The following is an 18,428-nucleotide window of genomic DNA, read 5'->3' as shown; positions in this document are numbered from 1 at the left end:
TGTGAGATCAATGAAAATAAGAAATATTCTCAGTCCTCAAACTTACACACCATCAACAGCATCCTTTTTTTTTTGTTGTTTTTTACATCCAGCAATAGCTAGAAGCATTTCCTTCTCATCTCCCTGTCCACCACACTAAGCATATCACAGATCCTAGTACTTTTGGGCATTTTCCTGTTTCCTCCTTCTGCAAGGTTTTGATTTAGGGCTAGCAAGCAAAAATCTCAGAAGCATGGTTTCCTTCTCCCAACATCCTCACTTACTGCTTCCCCTAGACTTGCTTTGAGACAATCAAATGTAATTCTTAATTTAAACTCTGTCTATTAAATATCAGTTCTGCTGGAGGTTTACAGCACACTGTTCTATGCAAGGAAACAAAGTTTGCGGTGCTGTTATGCAGGGCTGGTTCCTCATTTTTCTCTACTGCTCTTTTAAGTGTCTGTACAAAATGCCCTGCTGACTCAACTGAAGCTGAGTGACAAACAGCTGATCTACTGTCTTTTACCCAATGTCTCCTATCTAAAACCATCTCTTTAAGCAAGCCATACACTGCAAACATACTTAGAAATGTCTCCATAATAATCCAAGAAGCAGAACTGTTCGTCAAATAGCACACACACTGCTGCTGGCCACTTAGAATAACAATTAGCCACAAGTAAGTACATATGCTCACTGTGATCTTCAGAAATCAGCATGACATCTTTGCCAAAGCTTAAGAAATGCCAGAGTGGTTTCTGGTTACAGTAACTAATGTTCACTTTGGCTAATTTCTCCTTCTACATGGAGTTCCAAGCCTGATTACAAACCACAAATATGTAGCGAATTGCTTCTTTCAATTTGTTGCGGTGATATTCATGCCTCTCACCCAAAATCCGAACATGAAAGATTTACGGTATTAATCATGCACATCCTAGTAAACAGTCATTCTCTACTGGCAATTGCATTTTTCTGCTGAAATAAGGATGAAAGTGCTCAGCTGCTTATCATTTGACCAGCCAGAACACAAACTATTATTGTGCTATTTTAACCAAAGCTGGGGCTTAGTTTATATGGGTAATGTCTTCAGATGCAGCTACACGGTACAGGAGCTTAACTATCCTATTTTGAAAAAACAATTTAGAAACTTAATCACAGTTAAATGCAGGGCTTGTCTATACAAGGACTTAGAAACAGCTTTTCAAAATTAAAAATTAATTCCAGACCTGTTGTTCAGAGGTTCTCTTTCACCACAGTAAACTGCATTAAGCCAGTTTACACTCCTGCATTGCTTGAAAGACAACACAGATCAAGAAGAACCCTGCCATTTGTCTTGCTAGAGTTGGCATCTATGGGATTGCAGCAGCTAAGCTGCTGCAGCCATCGAACTTCAAACTGTACCCCACAATAAGCCAGCTAGATTTACAGCATCCCCACACAGTAGCACAGGCAGGTGTTGAGTCAGCTCTACTAGTTTGCACTGCAACCCAAAAGGAAGCATGAACCTGGTGTAGGTACCCCACAGTTTATTTATCAAGGGGTCAAGCACAGTATGTCATTGCTGTGACCCCAGGCACAGGGTGCTCACCACACACCACAGGGCTCACTCAGGATGTTGCACGAGTGGCTGTAGCACAGGCCAGGCTGAGCACCACGCTGTTACTGCTGCACTGCAATCAGTAACCAAAATTGCTAATTTAAAGCTAGCTCAAGAGTGCACCCACAAGTCACAGTCCTACTTCTGCATAGGTGTAATGCGTGGGCACTGTAAGTCAAATTGTCAAACAAATACCAGTGACACTAAGTCCTTTTGGTTTTCATTAGCATTTGGGAAACAAACACTAGAAATTTCTCTCTGTCTTCATACTTGTAAGAAAACTAAGAATAGGGTTTAGCACATACTTAAAATGACAAAATGTGTTGGAATATTCATACATCCCTTTTGCTTCTTCAAAAGTTGTGCTCTGCTCTGGCACCCAGCCATATTTTAGAGTCATGGCACTTGATATCACAATTTCCCTTTTGTCGTAGGCACTGTCCTTTATCATCTACCTGCTTTTCTTCCCATCCCAAATCTTTGTTTCTTCATGGCAAACACAGCCTGTCTTTCCACTGGGGACCATCAATAGTAATTTAACCTCTTCCATTCATGACAGAAATTTTCCATAGCAAGAAATACTGCTTCTTTGATCAAGAGAAAAATAATTTAAATTGTTGCAGTGAGTCAACAGTTTCCAAAACTGATCCTTCTGCAGATCTAAGCACGGCAAAGCCATGTGTGTACCCACAACTGAAAGATTTCTGTCTCTCCCAGTGCTATACAGTAAGGCCCAAGTTCCAGAAGACCTCCAAAGGGTGTCCTAAAATACATCCTAACCTGTGTCAAAAATGAGCTATATTAGTAGTGAATGACAAAATATGGTTTTGTTTTCTTACTAAAAAAGCTTGATTCGGCAATAACTAGATCAGAGCCTATTTTCAACGGCTTATGACTTCTTATTGAGGATGTATTTACTTTGGATCTATCAGCCACAGGGATTGCACTTAATACCAGCTGCACTTTACCAGAGAGAAAAAGATGGTTAAAACTTTGCTGATGTTTGATTCTCCATTCTGCCATGGGCAAATCACTTAATCTGCATCTCATTTCCCCACACTCAGAGTGGAACAATCAGGCAACAGAAGCATTGTAAAGGGATGGGAGATACATAGACCCACAAGAAATCCTACATGTACATTGTGAGAGGGATTTTCAGGGTTTATCAACTGTAGATGCCCCTACCAGTTAAATATTCTTAACACCCCAGCCATATTCACTTGACTGCCAGTGGAATTCAGTCTCCCATCCCATCTGGCTCTTGCTGCTCAGGTCACTTTTATGAGCCTCAGCTTCTCACTTTTCTGCTATTTTGAGAAATGTTCTGAGTCAGAATAATCCATTTATTATACTTAGGAAAAGACGCTCATTTTTCACTCTAAATCTACAAATGCGTTTTTCTGCCATGCAAGGCACGCAACAAGCACCAGAAGGTGAAACCGTATTTGTAAGCAAAACCCATTTTGACGTTTCTCAAACATCTGTCTGAATCACATCTTTGTTTTTCCTTTTTATTTCATCACAAAGGCACACAAGAGATGCACAAGATTCCCATCCACATTTATTTTAAAACAATTTACACTAATTAGTGAAGGACCATTTCCTTCTGAAATGGGAGCAGCAGTAGCAAGCAATTACTCTTGTATTAAATGTCCACCTGCAGACATCCTAAAGCTTTTCTCACAGCTTGACTTTAGGTTTCAATGTTTTGTCAGTTCTTCTTTAGGCAGCATTTGCTAATTTGTCTTCAGAAACTGTCGTTCTTACTGCACCTTTGTCATTTGCTATCCTTACCCTGCCTTTTCTATTTACACAAACACAGCAAAATTATCTGGATACTATCTGTCCTAAACTACAGCTCACAGTGGAGAGAAACTACAAGCCAGCAGATCACAGCCAGGAGGATTTTTAGTTTAATAGGTGGTATCTCCCCTATGCATGCTAAAGAAAAGGGTAATAGTCATGAGTGATTTGAAGTATGAGTGAAAAAGGAGCCACAAGAAAGCAGAGGCTGGCCAGAACAATAAAAGCTGCCTGAGGTCCTTGCTTGCTGCCTTGATGCACCCACTCCCTGGAGGTCTGCATTCCAGTACAGAGCCTGTGCTGCTATCTTCACATCATCAGGCCACTCCAGCACCATGGCTGTCTTCAGTGGGCTGTCCTGCCCTATTCACAACCACTGAAATATATAACTGTGTCTGCACAGCTGTTTCATGCTAGCACAATACTGAGAACACTGAGTGCTTTGCTTAAGTAGCATCCTTCTCTGAGGAGTTTGAGCATTACTAGAACCATAAAGCTCTCCATTCATTTTGGAAATACAAGCACATACTGGAGTAACCACATTGCCTAGTCTAGAAGAACAAGTGGAAAATTTAAAGAACTAATAATTTATATTAAGCTGCTCCTCTACTTCCCTGGTTAACTTTAGGCATCTTCTTTTGCCAATCTGGGCATTAAAACTAAAGCTTTAGTAGTCAGAAGCTGACTTTGGAAACAGCGTGGCACAGTGGTGCAAAGAGCTCCCTGCAGGCAGCCACAATGCTCAGAAGACACTGTTGCTCTAGGCTAGTGTCCCTAAGCCATGTTTTCTAAGGGCCAAAGCAGCAGCATCAATTCTATACCTCTGCTGTGGGCCACTCATCTCTGCTGCATCACAGAACCAAGGCTATAGATATAACACAGCACTCATCACCTCAGCTGAGAATTTTAAACCCCAATCATCAGGCATCACCTTGCTGTCTTTTCTTCCTCTCCCAGAGCAAGACCATACATGAGTATCCGTCTTCCCTTATATCCATTCAGATTGTTTTAATCCTACCTTTTTGAGAACCAAAACCAACCAAACAAAAGCCTAAACAAACAAAACAAAAATCGGGAGGGGAGGGGAGGGGAGGGGAGGGAGAGGGAGGGGAGGGAGGGGAGGGGAGGGAGGGAGGGGAGGGGAGGGGAGGGGAGGGGAGGGAGGGGAGGGGAGGGGAGGGGAGGAGAGGAGGAGGGAGGGAGGAAGGGGCGGAAGGAAGGAAGGGGCGGAAGGAAGGGGCGGAAGGGGCGGAAGGAAGGCCTAGGGAAGTATTTTAGAGGCCTGCATTCACTTTTTTCTATTATCTTTGCTCGGAAATGGAGTGGCAGAATAGCACGTTCATAATCCAGGAAAGAGTGGGAGAGGAAGGAGAAAAATAAACAGAAAAAGGGAAATAGTAAAAACAAAAACAAAAAAAAACCAAAAAAAACCACCCGAAAACACCAAAACTAAAAACGGGGACGATGAGTTGATTATTTAGTGCTTGGGTACAATTTTATAGAGCTCCAGATATTAAAAACAAACCCGGGACAGATGCAAAGCCACACGCAGGCAGCCAGCGCCAAAACCTGGACGCGGCAGCTCCACCCCGGGTACTTGCTCCCAACACAGCCTCCCGGAAGACGCTGGGAAAATGGACAGCGGGGTCTTGCCCGAAGCCCGCCACGGTTGCCACGGGAAGAACGAGTCGCCTCCGGGCGTTCCCCGTGCAGCCCGGCACCCGGGGCCGCGCCCCGAGCCCGCCCCACACGTGGCCGGCCGGGACGCGGCTACTGCCGCAGAGGCAGCATCTGCAGAGGATGTCCCGGCCCACTCTCTCCTGGGAAAGGGGCGCTCACCGGGCACCCCCGCCGGGGCCGCACGCCTCCCTCTGCCGGACAGCAGCCCGCAGCCACAGCTGGAGAGGAGCCCGTCGCCAGGACGGGGGAAGACGGGCAGCCTTTTCCTCGGGTGGGAGGGGAAGCCGGAACCGCCTGCGGCGGAGCTTTCTTACTCAGTAGAAGTCATTAAGAAAAGAAGCGGGAGAAACCTAAACACCTGACGCTGCGCCCAAAGGCTCTCTGCCTCCCATCGTGTGCTGTCCCAGGTAACCCTGGTTACAGCCCTTTTCCCGCTTGAATTTGGTTCAGACAAGTCCAGGATCTCCTTTCCCTGTTCCACTTCTTGACCTCTTTCTTCGGTCTTTAATCAAGAACTTTTGAGTCTCAGCTCCATGGGTTGTCACACATTTAATTTATTCTTTTTAATAGTAGGCAAGTGCTTAGCTATAAGAAACAACTTTTGTTGTTTCTTCAGTCACCTTACCCAAATGAGGGGCAGATGAAAGCTCTTTTTTCTTTTCAAATCCAAGCACTTTGGATCCTACCAGAGTAGAGATCTCACCAGTTAAACATGGGCACAGAGACATAAACCACAAAAATTCTCCTTTTCCACTTCTCATCACTTTCTCTGGTGGATCCTGAAGGCCTTCCCAGATCAGCATTCTGCTGTGTGATATCAATGCCATAGCTCTCCCCTTTCCTCCACAAACCCAGGGGACACTGGCACATTTTACTCTTTTGAATTTAAACATGTACCACACCAGAGATGATCAGCAGAAAGCATCTGGGACACAGGCACTTGGTGTGTTCTCCTTAACTGCTTGAGAGCAGAAATGGTCTCTCAAGTTTTCTTAATACTTTCAGTGTACCTAAGATCTGTGCTACCTGGTATGACCTAAAGAAACACGAATTGTATCACCAGATGTGGGTACCCACAGCCTTTCCAAGAACAAACCAACATTATCCACTGTCTCTTGTCCAGACAGCTCATCTTCCCCACAGCAAAACACAGCCCCTTCTGATGACACAACACAGCAACCCCTCTGCACAAAAAATACTAGCATCTCACCTGATGAGAATTTCACCAAAGAACTCTGTCTCTCCAGAGCTACATATGCAAACCAGTTGCCTGTGGACTTACCTTATGCCACCTAAAGAAGCCTTCTGCAGGTAGGGTTCAGGACATTTCCATGAACAGAGTAAGAAACCCCTTCCACCCCAAGGTATCTTTCACTAATAGAAATGCATCTCTTTCTATTGCTTTTATCAGCATGGGCAGAAGGCAATTTTCCCCTTCCCCCCCCCCCACCCCGACCCTCCTAATAACAATCCATAGCCATGCACACATAGTTCTTAGCTTAATGCTAATAGACTATGCTTAATGAACCAAGAGAGCACAGTGTGTATGGAGGGAGGGACTGGAAGCCTGAAACCACACTATTCAAGCAAGCAGAATAGCAGTAACTCACCAAAACACAGGCAAAACAGTAGGACACTCCATGGGAAGTGTCACAAGATCCCCGAGTTACCAGCATGGAAATCATTTTTATCTTTACTTTAAAATAAGAACAGCAGCCTCAGCAGCACAGCACCCCTTACTGCCACTACTGAATAACTGTATTGAACCTCCAGGGCCATCTTCTGCTGCATCTTCCACTTATTGGGAGTCACTTACTACACGTACCTCCCACTCTTTCAAACTCATCTGAAATCATATATATATTTCAGAAACTCCACTGTGAACCCGACACGATGATAATTTTAAAAACTGTCCTGCTCATGTCAAATTATTCAACATCTGTCTTCATGTTCCCACAAAAATTAGCATAGGATGGTGATTTCTGATGACACCTAAAGTGAAATATTTTGACTTCATCCAGCAAGTTACAAACAACCTGTCAAGAGGATAATGTCAGTTTTCTAGTACTGCATATTAAAGTCAGCTGAAGGCTTATCTGCTGTGTGAAGCTACTGACCTGACCTAAAACCATAGGCTCTAGTGCCACAGAAGAGTGACTCTGACGCATTACAACTGAAGAACAGCAAGGCATTCTGAAGCACTGAGCTGGACAGATTTAATACATCAACCTTAAAGAGCTGATCAAGAACAACACAAATTTTAGACCAACAGAGTCCATAGAGTGAAACTATTCCTATGGCACTCCAATTAGAAAATTCATTCCTCAAAAGACTGTATACAGCCTAGGCCAACACAGATTTAACACAATCATTAAGAAATGATTGAGCACAGATGATGTATCTACATCCATGTATATATGTGTGCACACACATATGTTTGGAGGGCCACTGTGCTCAAGCGTTGCATTTTCCCAACACAATCAGCCAAGAAGTGGCTCACAGGAGCCAGCTCCCATCATTACGTTAGCCAGCAATCTCTACAGCCTTTTCTGAGGACACAGGGCACACTGAGACAACAGCAAGGTAGCTGAAGAGCTCCACATCTTGGCCCCCTGTTACTGATGGCAAAACAGCTCTAAGCAGAGACACAAGAGGGGGATGGATTCAGATAAGCAGGCTCCAGGTGACATTGGAGTGCCTGCACCCCAAAAACTGTCAGCAGAAGATACGGACGCATACAGGTTGCGAGAGGGTGTGAGGCAGCCTGTATTGAAAAAAACTCTAGGAAAAATGTTTTTACTTAAAAAAACCAAACCAAACCAAAACAGAACAGGTAAAACGATTAGGAAACAAATCATGTCATGTGTACATGAAAATGAGAAAGTGTGGATGTTCATGGCCTAAACACCAGACATATTTTACTATGACACTCCTCCATCACAGACACAATAAAACAATCTTCCACTAGTTTGTTGGGGTTTTTTTTCTGTCTGTAGTGGCATCTCAAGGATGATTCAATGTGACAGTGTCTCTTAAAACAAAGAGCCTTAACAGGTCACTTATTCCCCTCTTCTGAGGCCAGGGTAGGACTATCTGACACTCAAAGTGCTTCACCCTACCAGTTTCAAGTGCAGCCCATACAGTCCCTCTGATGATGCCAGGCAGCTTTCCTTGGTGCCCAGCCTAAACATTTCCTTTTATTCCCTTTCCATCAACTTGCTGTATATGTAGCCCCTTACCACACACTGTGATGCTCATTCCTGGAATGTATTTTCTGCAGTTGAATTAGGAGAGGCAGGGGACAAAAAAATCCCACTTTCTTATTTTGCCTGAGAGGCTGCTGCTGATCAGTGGAACTGTGCTAATTGGAAGACAACCCAGAAATGTTAATTATAGACTGCACATGGAGCAAGCAAGGCAGCAGCACCATGCACACCAAACCAGAGCAACCCAAGTCCTGGAATCTAGAAAGCAGAGTGGGAGGCAAGAGGCATACTTTTCCCTTTGAATGCCACCACCACGCCCCAATCCTCCCCTCTCAGTCTTAGTCTTTAAGTGTTAGTAACTCCAAGGCTCGAAGGGCAAGTCCACTGTCTCCTTACCTCTTCCTTCCTCCTCCTCAATTCTGAAATTTTCTAGATATCTGATAACAGTTGGCTTCTCATCTTGACCAGCAGCATTAACATATCAGGACTAAAAAGCACATGCAGTCTGGGAAAAAGACTACCACAAAAGAGTGATAAAAGTTGCCTCTTGGCAGCCTGCTGAATTGCCTTCCCCATCAGGCCAGCCTTGTTTCACTGCAACAAACAAGGCTGAAAGAATGGGATCAGCTAATGAGAAGAGGCTTTCAGACACACTTCAGTCATTACAACAAATGCCAATTTATATAACAAGCCTCTTCAGGTAACAGGCAAAAAGCACCTTGACTCCTAATTAAATTGTACCTCGGCTGCAAATGCTTCTTTCCCAGAACCCCCCTTATACACATTTTATTTATACCATTCATCTCAATAAACCTCTCCAACAACTCTGCTCTCCCAGACAGAGGTCTTTTGTGCACATCACATGGATACTTTATCTTGTTTAATCTGATTTAATCTCAAGAGATTTGCTAAAGTAAAATATATTTATAGACCCACATAGATGCCTCCCCCAGTCTCCACTGCCAATATGCAAAGGCAGGAAAAGAGATCTTAACCATGACACTTGAGTTCCCATAATTTTTACGTTAGGTGCCACATGAGATCAACATTCACAACACAGAATGCTGAAGTACAGCTTAAAGCAATGGCAAGAGACTAATACAGAGAAAAACCCAAATGGGGGGGGGGGGGGAAGCAGTGGAACTAATTTCTAATGCTGCTTTTTATTTATCTTTGCACATATAATATTAATCTAGCTCTGCTTGAGCCATCAGTAACAGCAATCTCACATCCAAAAAAACAGTGCTGGCTGCAGAAGGCATGGAATCAGCCAGGGTAGTGGACTGAAGGCAGAATTGGTAAGGACAATATGAAAACTATTAGTCACCATCCAAGTTTGCAGTGTGCCGATTCCACGAGACACTGCTCTGGGCTGCACTCAGCAACAACTGCATATTAAGGCTCCTGTTGTTCAATAGTTTGAAGCAGTAGAGGTGGGAAGAGGAAGGAAGACACTCGATTTCCCCTTTGTGTAGTTAAGTAAGAGAACAGATAGAAGTAGTGGACCATTTTGGCTTAAAAGAATGCCTTTATCTTAGTGTATGTCTGCATCTGTGCTTTCTTTTGTACACAGCTTCTTCAGTCTCTGAGAGAAAAAGACAAAAACATCAGGAAGTAATTCTGAAGATCTAATGGCAGCAACACTGTAAAATGCAAGTTCATTTAAGTGTATGAAAAAATACAACAGGCAACCCTCTAAAGCACATTTAAGCAAATCTGTTTTTAAGCCCTGTCCCTCTTGCTACAATCCTAAGCAGTGAGTCCATTCTACAGCAACTGACAGCTATTCAGCAGCAAGCACACTGCAGTGAAATAATAGAAGTTCATCTAGAAGCAGATTATCTGTTTTAAAGGATTAAATTATATGCCCAGATTTCTGTACCACAGCTCATTTTACTCCTCATCTTTCCAGCCTTTCAAGGGTCATACAATTCTTGTCTGGATATGCAGACTGGGAAAAAACACATATACTGAAAAGAAGACAGAAAAAAAAAAATAAAGAAAGCTATAAACCCTCTATATAAAATGGTTATTTTACAAAACAGACCCAAACTCAAATTAACATCCCAGTCCTCAAGAATAAAGGAGGAATTGTTTCCATTAAAGAAATACATCATTAAAAAGTGACCTACAAAGACTTACCCATAGTCAGTGAGACTGAACTGATCTTTGCCAGAGCTCACACAAGAGACTGGCTGCGTGCTGTTAAAAAAGAGGGAGCGGGGGGGCTGGATTCTCTCACTGGGGTCTCTCTTCAGAGCTCGGCTTGTTAGAGGCAGTGGCATGCCTTCCAGAAGGACTTAACAGCAAAGCACAACTGAGTTGTAAGCCAAGATAAAGCTGGCTTGTTATGAGAGACAAGTCTTGTGGGTAGCTTTTATTTATTTTTTCCCAGTGTATTGGAAATGCAGATCTTGTAAAGCAAGAATTCAGAGAGAGCTGTGAGAGGGAAAGGGGGGCTGCATGTCTGGCTAAAGTAAATCCCGGGTGCTCTTTCAACCCTGGGCTTGTGCTCAGCGGCACGGGTGTCATCCCCCATCTCTGCCCTCGCACTGAGGGGCTGCGGAAGTCAGACCTCTCATGAGGAGACCACCCGAGCTCGCCATTTGCCACCTTGCCTGCAAACAAGGAGAGGAAGTAAGCTCCGTAAATGCAAAAATAATAATAGTAAAAAAGGAAGAAAAGAAATCAATCTGCTCGGCATCATCTCTGCCATAGACCACCACCCACCCATCTGCATCACCTTAAGAAGAAAATCAGGAGCAAAGTTCCACAAGGTACAAAACCAGCCCCGCCTCGCCCCCCTGGGGAGCCCGGCGGGGCTGGCCGTGGGGAGCAGCAGGTAGCTGACCCCGCCGAGCCGGGTGGAGCCGTGGCGGTGGCGGGAGCGGACAGCCCACGACACGCAGGGAACGAGACCGGGCAGCCCGGCTGCCCGTCTCCCTGCTTCCCCGTGTCCGTGATCTTGAGAGCAAGGAAACCCGCAGGCGCATCACCGAGAAGGCATCCTCCGTCCGCCCCCTGCCCCAAAGAAAATGCAACTCGAAGGTGCTCCCGGAGCTGCCCCAACCGGCATCAGCGTGGCGACCCCATGCGAGGCGGGTGGGGAGGGGGGAAATAGGGCCGGGGCTCCAGTCACTCGCCAGGCGGCAGTCCCACCGACAGTCCCTGCGTGCCATCTCGGCGGACTCGTACATGGGAGGCGACCAGAGGAATTATGAAGTAGCTACAGGCGCTAGAAGCCCTATTCCTGCGTCAGTCTCTCCGCTCAGGCTGAGACGAGGTTCAGCGGCATAATTTACTTTCTCCTGCAGGTGCTTTTTAACTTTGATCCCACCGCCGCCGTCTGCGCCCTCGCCCCCCACCCCTCAACCCTCCTTCGCAAACAGCGACAACGTCTCTTACCGTACACCCCTTGTCCCCTGCTGTATACCGGCACCAGAGACAGGAATAAAAAACAGATCATGTCCATCTTCAAGACAGAGCCTTCATCGCCGGCGAAAAAAACCAGCCAAAACGGCTCAGGCAGCATCCGGCGGGGGAGCAAGGAGCAGCCGAAAGCCTCCTGAAACGCCGCCCCATGCGCCCTTCTTCGCGCCGGGCACCGGCGCCCCTCGGGCGGAGGAGGGGACCCCCCACACAGAGGCGGTCTCGGGGTAAAATTTAAGATTTAGGGAAAAAAAATATTAAAAAAAAAAATAAAAAGGAGGGAGAGAGCAAAAGAAGGAGGCAGGGACAACAGAAACGCGGAGTGGTGCTGCTTCCCGCTTCCCCTCGCCAGGTTGCTCGAGGATCTCCAGGCGAACAGGCAGCCGCGAACCGGGCCGGCACCGGGCTAGGGCAGGAGCAAGGCCCGGGCCAGCCCAGCGCTGTCCCCCGATCTCGGCGGGAAACCGGCTCCTTTGTTCAGCGGGAGCTGCCGAGTGCGTTCCCAAGTCCCGCGCTGCCCGAAGTGCTGCCAACTAGGGCCAACTTGAGTGAGTCCTCATCCTCCCTCCTCCTGACGAGGCTCTGGCCGCAGCCCCTGGAGCGGACGGGGAGAAGAAGGAGGTGGAGAAAAAGGGGGAAGGGGGGAAGCGAGGATGTGGGTTAGGAGCTAGCTGCTGAAAGGCGGAGGAAGAGATAGGTGATTCTCGATACTCTTTTCCAGATCTTCTGAGGAGGGGGTTGTTGTCATTAATCAAATCCTGGAAGGTTTTTGTTTTCTTTTTTCTTGTTTCTTTTTTTAAAGCAGCTCCCAAGAGCTCCCCCAGATGCACTGCACCGCCCCAACCAGCCTGAAGGGAGAAGCAAACCGAGGAGCAGACAGACCACGCACCCTCGCTGCGCCTGCAGCTCAGCCCAGCTCTCCTCGCCTCCTACCCAGCCTGCCAGGTCCTTCGCCCTTCAGAACTTTCCCTGATGTGTGCCAGCCTCGTGTGGGTGCGTCGCCTCCGTGCCTGCTCCGCCCTCCTCGCAGCGGATCTGCAGCTGTAGAGGGGCCCGTGTCTCTCTTCCTCGACGGCTGCTGGAGCTCCTAGTGGGAGCTGACAGGCTGTACCTCGAAGGTGGCCGAACATGAAGGACAAGAAACTGAACAAAGTTGAGCCACTCCTTCCAGACGCCAGCTAGAAACAGCTTGGGAGGTCTCTACCTCATGGCTTTTTCCTGAAGCGCCAAAATCTCCTGCAAAAGTTGCCGGGAACGTCACCGCTCCCCAGTCAGCCCCCACCGTCCTTCGACGGGGCGTCCGGGACTTGCTGCGCCCGCCAGCGGGACTGGCCCGAGGGTACCTCACACCTCCCTGCCTACCGTCTCTGCCAGCCGCGCCTCATTTTCTACTCTGTTGGCTTTCCAGGTTTTCCCCCTACCTTTTTTACCATTTAATTCCCCTTCTTAAAAAAAAAAAAAAAGAGCCAATTAAAGCAGACGTGCTGGGGAGAGCCCTCCCTCCTGTCCAATTCTGCGAGCCCCCCTACACCTCGCCCCGACCCACTTATAGACAAGAGCGCAGGGGTGGGAGAAAGAGGGACTTGCTTCGGGCGGGAGACCGACCGTTTGTCAGTCTGGGGTACTCATCCTCAGGACCCTCGCGACGAGGTCGTCTCCTCCTAGCTGAGACCTGAGATGCCAAGGGATGGGGGGGCAGCGCAAATTTCTGGGGTGTCTCCCGTACTGGCGCTCGCTGGTGCTAACAAAGTTTTTTGGGGCTCCCCAGGTAGGTTGCAGACTGGCCGGGCTGCCTTTGTGCATGCTTGCGGGGCGCGGCGCTCCTGCGGGGCGGGGGTGCTGTGCCGGGGCCCCAGCGCGGTGCGTGGCTGCGGGGGCCGCGGTACTCGCCGGACTGCCGGCTCGGGCGGTGGTGATGCTCCTGCATGAAATCCGGAGCGGGGAAGTTGTGCATACCCCGCTCCCCCGTGCCCCTCTCCGCGCAAGGCCCGGGCGAGAGGCCGGGAGGAGGAAGAGGATGCTACGGGAGCCCCGAGCATCACCACCGGCAGCCGGGGCTACGCGGGGCGCTGCTTTGCCATCCTTATCTCCGTCTGCTTTGATAGGGTGATAAAATGCTACCTCTGGGAAGCCTAGACCTGCTTGCCCCCAAGCTGGCGAGCCCACCCAGGTCCATAGCAATGAGCCAGACCGTAAAGCAGAGCCAGCGCCGTGGAAACCCTTCTTAGCGGCGAGTCCTGCTCCTGGGAGCCGGGCTCCGGCTCTCCTCTTCCCCAGCGATGGCCTAGCCGGGGCTCCCGGGGACGGGCTGATATGGGTGTCCCTTAGCGCCAGCGGGTCCTCTCCGGCGCTTCCTCGGGGCTGGCCCCTGCGCGCCCCCCGCCTCGGCCACGCGTGGGCTTGGCGCGCTGCCGCCGGAGGCTCCCGACCCTGCCCCGCGGCCCGGCATCCACGCCCGCTCCCCGCGGCAGCTGGCGAGGGGTGCGGGACCCGTTAGGCACTGACTTGTCATGTAAACAAGTCACTCCCTGGATAAAAATGTAATTAAAAAAAAAAATATATCAAAAGATATGGCCCAAAGAGCCATATCTTTTATATGGCTGCTCAGTCATGCTCTACCAAACAAGCAATTAATACATATATCCCTTAACTAGCAGGTAGTTATTCCTGTTATGAAGAGTGCTCAGTCAGAAAGCAAAAAGCAGTAGCATGCACCAGGAAGAGAGCAGCAATACAGACAGGATAGCATCACCCCCCAGACCCTATGTGTGAGGCATGGCAGGCTATTTCCCACCAGACTCTATCCTATCACTTATCAGAATACCACCAGTTTAAAACTGCCTTGATTGTTTTTGTGGTGGTTTAGGATTTTTTTTTTCCTTTGTATTTCTTTTTGCTATAACAAAGGGAAAATTTTTCAAGAAACTGTGATTTTTTCGCACTCTTAAGATGCCTTTCCATTGCTGACAGCATAGAGCAGGGCACCTATGAAAGCACCTGATGTGAGCAAATTTATTCTTTAATACAATATACCCTTATTTAAGAAGGATTTAATCCTTCCTGCAGTGGGTGATTGCAACATTAATAAAGGGTGCATGTAGAAGAAGGCAGCCAGTACCAGGAGCACAGGTGGATCAACTCCTTTGCCAGGGCATGAGGAGAAGCAGGAGGCTGATGATAATGAGACAAAGTAAAATTGTCTACATCTCTACAAAGCAGGCCAAAGGCAACCCAAGGAAAATAAGATGAAGAGATGTTTGCAGATCCAGGAAACTTCATGGTGATAAAATAAAACCATGGAGACATGAGCCTTTTCTTTTCTATGCATAATTTTGAAATAAGGATATTTATATGCTGTTTTTTTCAGGGATTCTCATTAAATTATGGAATAGTCCCTCAGTGTTTGAATGAGTATGAATTAGGTATCCAGCTAATGAGTAAAAAAAAAAAAAAAAAAACAAAAAAATGTATGCTTCCCACCCCTTTCTTGAGTTAGTATTCAATGCACATACTCATTTTTCACTGGCACAAATGTTTATGAAAGATGAATTTCAAAAAATACTGCCAAACCCCAAGAACATAACTGCATTTGCTAAATAAGGTAATTAATAACTATTGCTTGAGGCCTAATAAATCATAGCATTCATAATTATGGAGTTTCCAATGGGTGATAGCAAGGCAGCAAGCTACTTGTTATAGGGAAACCATACCCTGTAGTGATTCTACTCGTCAGAAAGCAAAGATGAAGGATGCCTCTCCTCTTCCCCAGCTGTTTCTGCAGAACATATTTGTCCCATCTTTCCATCTGTGAGTCTGTGTCTCTGGTCACTTCTCAAGACCCCACTTGTCAAATGAGTCCTGTCTCTGAAATATTTATACCTACTCCATCACCTATATTTCACAGCTCTGTTAAGCGGTAGACAGTCTCTGGGACAGCTGCTGTGTTCAAAGAGAGCAAATCATATAAAGCATGACATCAGGCAAGAAATGGTTGAAGAACCGTGTGAGGCTAAGGTCCTGTTGCACAAACATTAATTATCTCTGTGTCAGAGTTTTCATGCTATACTCAGGTGCAGTCTGTCATTTCATTCTTTCCTGGGTCGATGCAGCTATCTCTGGGCCCCAGTGATCTCTTCGGCTTGTGGCCTAACATTTCTGTTGCCTCTTTCCTGTTCATTTTCTTCTCAGCAACCCATCCAAGAATGTCTCCAGGATCTATGAAGTTTGATCTCTTCCTCCCCTCCCTCGTCCACACATATATGGAAGCTTTACTGCAACATTTCCCTCACTACACCTACTGAAAGGGAGTAGAAATACAAAGTAGGAATAGAAAAGAAACATAATGGAGCACCTTAAAGGAAATGGGCAAAGCCAGGGTGTCTCCAAATGCTGCAGGAGAGATGAGAGTTGGGAAAGGGGAAAGCTGGAGGATTCTGTTAGCACTGCAGCAGAGATGTTAGCAGAGAGATGGGAAAACAAGGGAATTCTAACTGTATCATAGGTCTGCATCAAGAAGCTGAGCACACGGGGTTGTTCCTGTGTGGAACAGGGCAAGTGTCTGATCGAGACAGCGAAATTAGCAGCAAAGGAGCCAAAGAGAACTGAGAAAGGCCTATGTGTGTGAGGAAGGGGAGCCCCTTCGAACCGCTACACACAAACCAGACACAACAGCATCAGGTACTCTGCAACACACAAACTCCTGGAAGACAAGAAGGTGGTCAAAGCTACAATGACAGGATGCAACTGAACTGTATGCTGTCTGTTTTCTTTCTGTTTAATTTGTCTTCCCAGGAAAACTGTAAAAAAAAAAATAATTAATAAATCCTACTTTGCCATTCTGAAGTGCTGGAATCAGAATCTCTGTGCAAAAAAAAAAAAATTCCCCTGGCCTAAAGCAGTGTTTCCCATCATTCATAACACCAGGCTGGTGCTTCTGCAGTCCTAGATTCTCCTGGGTATCTCCTGCTTTCAGTATGAAGCATGCCAAGATAGTGCTATAAATCCCAAGGGTTCTGCTTTGCTGTCCTCAGTTCTCCTTATCTCCACTCCAGGGAATAGGCCTATGCTGTGCTCACTTTCTTCCCAGATGCATTTTACACCAGTAGTGGTACCTCTGAGCCTCTTGTGTATTCTCTGCATTTTTGATTACCTCTTCTTATCATAGGTAGTGTTTGGTACTGAAAGGAGTAATGGAGAGGGAGTCCATCTCTATTTTTCACCTAAAGTATTCATCCTACCTGAGCTTTACCACCCTTCCTCCCTGCACTTCCCAGATGCTGTTAATCACAGGGCTATGCTGGGATTTCTGACAGCTGGTTGCTATTGTATTGGATTCTGCTATTCCTGTCTCCTGCCTTTACCCAACTGTACTTTGACAAACTTCTGTTTCCCCATTAAGGCTTATTTGAAAGCCATTGCAATCCCTTGCCCCTGTGATCTCAATGTGTGGCCACTCTTCTTTCCCTAGCTGAAGTGCTCACCCCATGCCCTTCCCGCTTCTCCCTTCCCTGCTTGTGCACTAAACCCACAGTCTTTTAACTCAACATTTTCTACCATTCTCTATGCTTCTTAGCCTATATATCTAGTTTGAGAGAGATCCTGCTGGTTTGTTGAAGGTTTTTTTTTTTGCTCTTATGCTTTAGGACAGATTTGGGCTGGTAATAGGGGCACAGACAAGTGCCTCAGCATCACTGGGAACATATTTTTCTTGCTTCACCTTTTCCTTGATCTTTTTTCTCTTCTGCCTGCTTCTCCTTCTACATTCATGCTTTCTTCTTCTTTCCCACCTTCCCTTTCATGTGTAAAAAGTGAGTTGAGAAAATGTCAAGCTGGTGCTGGTCAAAGGAACTTGTTCTTCCTTTCTTCCACTTCCTATTATTGCCTTGCTGCCCCCTCCTAGCCCATGTCTCCCAGACAGGGCTGGAGAGGGATACTTTTTCACAAAGAGCAGATACAAAGGGTTCGGGCATGATTCTCCCCTGTTCATGCCCTAAGCCACTACAGGCAAAAGGTGCATCAATTGCAGCTTTTGTCAGTGACAGGCAGCTGATCTAAAACATGTGATCTCTGCCCTGAGGTGGAGGTGGTGGTGCAGGTGACAGTAAAGGAGCTAATTCTGAAGTAGATGCCTTCAGACAGAGGGCTATGTTTGAACCCGTTGTCAGCACTCCCAGGAGAATGTGCTACTTGAATTTCCCTTCAGTGATTTTAAACACTGGATAGTTTATCAGCTCATACAAGTCTTAGATGGGACCTTCCTGTTCAGGCCTTGGTGGAGGCAGCCTTCGGCTGCAGACAGCACATATCTCCCTGACAAGACGTGGAAACCATCCTACAGAGTCACTTCTGTGGAGCACTCAGGAGAGGCTCACATGTCCTGACACCTCCAGTTGGTGAGAAAACACTCCAGTTGGTGTTCTCGCTTTGGTTGCTCAGTGGCCACACTTGTTTTTGGGAAGCTGATACTATCAGCATACAGTGACTTAAAATAACACCCAAGAAGTTCCTCAGTCCCTTTTTGTCCTTAGAGAGAGCCATTGTCACTTCAAGAAGCTGAGAGTATTTTTTTTTTTATATTAAAAGGTAGCTGCAGAGTAAACTATTTTTCTGCCAGAATCTCTCTTCCCTATCCATCCCAGACCACAAGAGCTGGCAGAGCTGGTTGTAGAAAGTGTGCCAGGCAGGCTGCAGAGAAGAACATCCCATTCAATGACTGAAAGAGCCCCACTGCTTCCTGG

The 18,428-nt window shown here is 46.8% G+C and overlaps 1 protein-coding gene across 2 annotated transcripts in view; it reads right to left on the bottom strand.

Moving 5' to 3' along the window:
- The window catches only part of MDGA1 (MAM domain containing glycosylphosphatidylinositol anchor 1), a 170,626-nt gene extending 158,832 nt beyond the window's left edge, over positions 1-11,794 (bottom strand). Inside the window, exon 1 of one of the 2 annotated variants that reach the window (XM_005530614.2) lies at positions 11,668-11,794. In XM_005530614.2, the coding sequence (XP_005530671.1) occupies positions 11,668-11,794 (127 nt within the window). The remainder of the gene's footprint in view (positions 1-11,667) is intronic. The other variant, XM_088053005.1, reaches the window with a different exon arrangement.
- Between the last annotated feature and the right edge of the window lie 6,634 nt (positions 11,795-18,428).

Source organism: Pseudopodoces humilis, chromosome 3, assembly GCF_049639895.1.
Source record: "Pseudopodoces humilis isolate 2021_Gansu_Grassland_sample_001 chromosome 3, ASM4963989v1, whole genome shotgun sequence".
NCBI lineage: Eukaryota > Metazoa > Chordata > Aves > Passeriformes > Paridae > Pseudopodoces > Pseudopodoces humilis.
The sequence above is the reverse complement of the archived record's forward strand: the minus strand, read 5'-3'. Positions and strand labels throughout refer to the sequence as shown.